This window comes from Corvus moneduloides, chromosome 1 (genome assembly GCF_009650955.1).
Source record: "Corvus moneduloides isolate bCorMon1 chromosome 1, bCorMon1.pri, whole genome shotgun sequence".
In the NCBI taxonomy this organism is placed as follows: Eukaryota; Metazoa; Chordata; class Aves; order Passeriformes; family Corvidae; genus Corvus; species Corvus moneduloides.
Window position 1 is genome coordinate 34,451,403 of NC_045476.1, and position 5,555 is coordinate 34,456,957.

At 39.8% G+C, this 5,555-nt stretch overlaps 1 protein-coding gene across 1 annotated transcript; it reads right to left on the minus strand.

Moving 5' to 3' along the window:
• Nucleotides 1-843: 843 nt before the first annotated feature.
• Nucleotides 844-5,106, minus strand: LOC116442199 (probable G-protein coupled receptor 141). Its single transcript, XM_032104926.1, has 2 exons — nucleotides 4,952-5,106; nucleotides 844-3,607 (listed from the first exon to the last, which is right to left on the minus strand). Exon 2 carries the CDS (start codon nucleotides 3,584-3,586, stop codon nucleotides 2,717-2,719), a length of 870 nt encoding a protein of 289 aa, XP_031960817.1. The 5' UTR covers nucleotides 3,587-3,607; nucleotides 4,952-5,106; the 3' UTR covers nucleotides 844-2,716.
• Between the last annotated feature and the right edge of the window lie 449 nt (nucleotides 5,107-5,555).

Consider the following 5,555-nt stretch of genomic DNA (forward strand, 5'->3'; position numbering starts at 1 on the left):
GCATTCAAATCAACATTTTTAACTGTTTTCCAGGGTATGTCATTATATAATTCATAGTAAGTAATTGTACCCTGCAATCTGAGCTCAATATTACTGTCCTTTCAGGATTTAGTTCTTAGACCATCCTTCTAAAGAGTGACCATTTTTTATTTTAACCAGTTTTTAAAGTGCTTTAAAGATCTCAGCAGGGGACTGGATATTGAATAGAGCTTATCTCCATCACTTTAATGTGAGTCTTAGATGTAACAACACTGACATCAATGCTTAATCCATTATCCTCTGAATTAAGAAGACCATAGTGAGATCTACACATTGCTCTCCCATTGTCTTGTCTGCCCACAGCCTACCCACGGTGGGACAGAGTGGGAAAGAGAGAAAGCCTTGATGCTGTGCAAGTTCACTCCATTCCAGCCAGAGTTGGTGCTGCATGCAGCCTCATGGCGCCCAGGCAGGGCAAGCAGGGCAGGCCCAGTGCCAGCCAGCAGCCAGTAGTTACCAGCCAGCTGTGATGGGCAACACAGCTTCAGCATCACACCAGGAAGTCAAGGCAGTGGGTCAGGGTTATTTCAGCAAGGTACACAGCCAGGCACAGGTAAAATATGTCAGGCAATAGCAAAGGCAAGGCCATCAAGGCGTGATTTGTTCACATGGCTAAGGACATGCATGTAATTTCCCTTTTTCTCCCCCAGACTTGCACAGCATTATGGTGGACTGATAGATCATCAGCAAACTCACAAGCAAGGTCAGATGACTCTGATCTTTACCGGGTAGGTCACCTTAAAAACATTGGTCAGTGAGAATAGGCAGTGACACAGGACATTTCTTCAAGGAACAGATATTTTATTTAGCCCCAGCAGTACAGTAAGGGAAAAACATTGTACTTGTTGCAAAACCTGCAGCTTTGCCAGTTTTTCTAAAGGCTTTGGTAGATCCAACTTTAAAATCTGTCCCTTCGCACTTCATCTCTCTGATACTGAACTCTAGGTCTACCTGCTGTCTTTGAAAATCATGAGCTGATCAATCTATTGTTTGAGCAGGAGTGGACCTGGTAACCCTAGAGGAAGCCATAAGACCAGGATTCAAATTTCGGGACTTGCTGCTGGACCATGGACACCTCACACATTTTAAGAGGCAGAAAGGATCCTGAAATGATCAGGAGTTTTCAACAAAGTTTTTTTATGGAAATGTCAAGGCAAAAACATTTATTCAGGATTGACAGAGTAGGTGTATGTTCTTTCATTCAAAGAAATGTCATCAATCTGAAGTATTAGTAGCATTACTTTTTAAGTGTACTTTATAATCCTCCCAAATCAAGCTTTAATCCATTTGAACCCAGGGATCATAGCACTTTCTGCAGCAGAGATTGCCAGACAAAAAATTATGGGAACTTACAGGGCTGTGAAGGAGGAAGTGTAGCCTTGTGTAACTCCTAGAAGTCTGGGGTGGGAGAAATCTGGCCTCAAGCTGCTGGGATGCAGCAAACAACAGTGGGGTCTTCAGCAGAAGGGTTAGAGACTGTCTGCACTGAGCAGAGCAGGAAGAATGAATCATTAAAAAGAACTTTTAAATCATGAAGATAAAACAGATATTTCCAGAACGGATGTGATTCCCAAAGAGTATAATCTCTCTAATGGAGAAAAGATATACTTCAGAACAAATTTGTATATACATGCACAAGAATATGCTGAACTGATTAAGCACTGTTCAGTAAGTTTATTCTAGTTCTGTTACATGTGTAAATGGAAAAAATATGGCGTCTGATAATAAATAGCCAGACAACTGAAAGTGATGAGACATCAAAGGTTTTTGAAGGCTGATAAAATATTTCCCTGTCCTAGAGAGTGTCTGATCCTTCCCCTCAATTGAATTCCAGATCCAGTTATGGAACCACAGCAACTTTTTTGGCTGCAATGGACCTAAGAAATAACAAGCAGGTCTAGTCCTGAGAGATATAAGAGAGTGATATAAGGCAGAAGTTTTGGATCCTGTTCTGCTTTCATTAACTCTAAATATATAATTATCACAATTCAGTGAGCTGCTTGTGGATTTGGAATGACACAAGTAAAGGTGAAGTTGTGATAATGATTAGTTTTCATATAATTTAATTTTATATATGCTTTGTATGAATTATACAAAGGGAGGTTGGACCAGATGACCCACTGTGGTCCTTTCCAACCTGACCCATTCTCTGATTCTGTGACTACTTGTCATTTGAATAGAGTTTATGTCCTTGCTACCTAAAATCTCTAGTACAAATACCCTGTAAAGGAATTTCCTTCTTCCATCTCTTCCCTTCAGTATCACAATAGCCAGAAGAAGTTGTTAGATCTTCAGAAAAGACAACTTATTGGCCGCAGTGGGTTGTGTTTATTTTGAGACACTTCGAGGAAAAAAATATAAAGGAATGGATACTTGTGCTGCAATTGCTAGAGAAGGACAGTTGAGGAAAATCTTAATGAAGCTTCAGGGCATGACACTTGGGTCAAGACTAGAGTAAGACACATGTGTGTGTCTGCCTTTTAGAGAGAAGATAAAAAAGGGTAGATTGTGAAAGAAGAATCTTACTGGTCTGTAAAAACCAAACAAAGTTGTAGACCTGTAGAGACATGCCATAAACTCACCAGCCCTCCTAGCTCAGGAAAATCCCAACACAGTTTTATTTCTTTCAAAATCCAGTATTGACACACTGCAGCTGGACTTCCTGGTAGTTCACAGTTCAGTGGGCTATTCCTGCTATGAAGCACAACATATCCAAGCAGCACATTGTTGTTAAAGCTAAAAAAGCCTCATTGTATAGGAGTAGTTTATGGTCTTTATCAAGGTTGTAGTTTTGGATATAATATACTCTGAATATATGATGAGGCATAAAGCAGACTAATGTTACCAAGATGAAGAAGAAACTCTTCGCCTGAGCCCTGAATTCCACATGAGAGTTAATGTCAGGCCAGTACTTCACAGCTACTCTATAGATCACAGTCAGCTGGATTGCAGTGAGCACAACACACACTGCCACCAAAATCCCAATCAGGCAGTAGTTTGCCATCACCATGCGAGCCTCTAGTAACTCCCTGTGGAACTGGAAGCATTCGGATGGCTTGTACGGCTTCGAGGTGCCATAGTATGAGAGAAGAACAGGAGCGATCACCAGCGCTCCCACCAGCCAGGCAGCCCCCACCCAGGCTGTAGTGTAGCACTTCCGAAACTCCAGGCGGAGGAGGCGGGTGACGATGATGGCCACGTAAAAGGCGAAGGTGGCATACATGTGCAGGTAGATGATGGCGCTCGCGAGCCGGCATGCAAACGTATCAAATTTCCACTCCCCCAGAACGTAATAGCTGAGGCGGAAAGGGATGCTGAGGAGCAGGAAGGTGTGCAGCACCAGGAGGCTGATGATCATAAGGGTCATCACAGATTGTGATCTCCTTTGAAACAACTGTCGGGACATCATGATGACCCCGAGGGTGCCACCAGCCAGGCTGATGATGTACAGGACTATCAGAACAGCGCGGAGCTTCTCTGAGGAGTCCAGCGGTGTGTCGTTGGACGAATGGTTCTGTTGGGTTATGGAGCTATTAAGCATCATCATAAACTCCTCTTTTGAAGTTTACTGAGAAAGAAAAATAGGAGTTACACGTTTTCTTTGTTACTTCCTTTATTATTAACTGGAATGTCATAGGTTCATGAAGAGACATGGTACTGAATTGTGTCTGAAATTATGTTATCCCATGTAGTATACAACTTTATAACTGTTGTCATATTGCATATGACAGCAGTAACCCATGCCTCTCAGTATTAAAGCCATGTTTTATCTAAGTATGAATGAGATTTTGATTTACTAAACTGCATTCTAGGATTTTGTTTTTCAATTATTTGCCTCTAGGTTCAGCCATTTGAAATAATGAAGACACTGCTTGTTCATAAATTGTGCAAGTTTTATCTGCACTCATGTTATAAAGCTAAAATTGAAGGTGGGAAAATGCTGAAATGTGAAATATTGTAGCTATCGTGTGGCTACTCTATGATGACACCTGATCCACCTTTTTAGCATCTTGCTGGGTGGGTACAGAATACTTTTGAGGTAGCAACAGCTTTTTTCTAGACCTATGGATCAAATTGAAAATAAAGTTCTGCAGATGAAAATTCAGTATCTTCTGGCTTCATCTGCGAGCCTTTTTCCTACAGAAATTCCCTTGAGCTACTCTACTATGAAAAGTGAAGAAAAGCTAAAAATTATTTTAGGAATGATCTTCTGAAAGATATAATTCTTTTGGCACTTGTTGAACATAGCCACATATAGCTGCATTCTTATTTAGACTTAACTCAAGATGCAGCCTTGCATACAGATAGATTTCTGTACAAGTATACACGGATAGTATGCAGGGTAGAGACATACTTTTTCAATGAAATTTAGCTTTATATTAAAAAGAGTTTTGAAAGAACAACATCAAAACTGAAAAATTATCTCTTAAAAAACAGCGTCTTCTCTCCTGATTCCTTTAAACTTTGAAATCAGTAACCTTGTTTTAATCAGCAATTCTTAATTCTTTGCACTTATCTGTAAAGTGATAGACTGCAACTGCAAAACATTTTCAGAGGAACTTCTTATTTATGAAGCATCAGGAAAAGCATCTTTAGAAAGTCAAGATTGGTATAAACCTTTCTGTTCACCTCCTTTTAAAATTCATGACCTTATAAATGTTTAGAATTGTTTACCTGTCTAATATTACAAGACAAGCACAAGAAATTTCCCAGAAACTTTGCTATACCAAAAATTTTACAAACCAATTAATTTTCCAACGTATATTTTTAATATTTCAAAGTGGCTTTGAGAATGTACAAGTTTTAGTTGTTCTAAACAGCATAATTACAGTTTAATGCCAACATTTCATATCACTTGGAAATAGATTACAATTTTTTCACTATTCATAGCAATAAAATATTTGAATTTTACCTTATAATCTCTTGGTTTTTGACTTCAAATGTGCTATTTCATGCAGCTGTAGCATTCGTCATACATAAGCAGAGTGAAAAAAACAGCCTTTGACCTGTTTGACCAAGATAGCTGAGGGTTTTCTCAGCCCACACACAGGAAGGAACAAGCCTTTCTTTTTGCTTCACTGCGACAGCAATCTCATACGTGCAACTTCTAATGTCCTTTTCATCGTGCAGAGAGAACCACTGGAAAAGCTGCTGAGCTGTCAGGGATGCTGAGCATCAGTGTGCTGGGACAGGTAGAACAAACCCACAGATCTAGTCAGGATTATCTCTGACCACAATTTGGTCAGTCTTAAAGCCCAGATGGGCAGTGATTACCTGAGCTGTACAACTACCACCTGTTACTGGGATTTGGGAAAGAAATGTGCACCTGAGCAGAGATTTTTTTCCTTATACACACACTTTTCCCCAAACTTGCTTTATGTCTAATAATTAAGCTAAATGTTCCAAAATAACAAAGGGTCTAGCAGAGTTAAAGGGATTTCACTCTAACATGTTATTGGATCATCAAGAACTCAGAGGAGATTTCTCACTGTTTAAATATTGTAAGTAAAACAAGC

Excerpts from the sequence above, each read along its gene's own strand:
- LOC116442199 (XM_032104926.1), bottom strand. The coding sequence starts at position 3,586 with ATGATGATGCTTAATAGCTCCATAACCCAACAGAACCATTCGTCCAAC.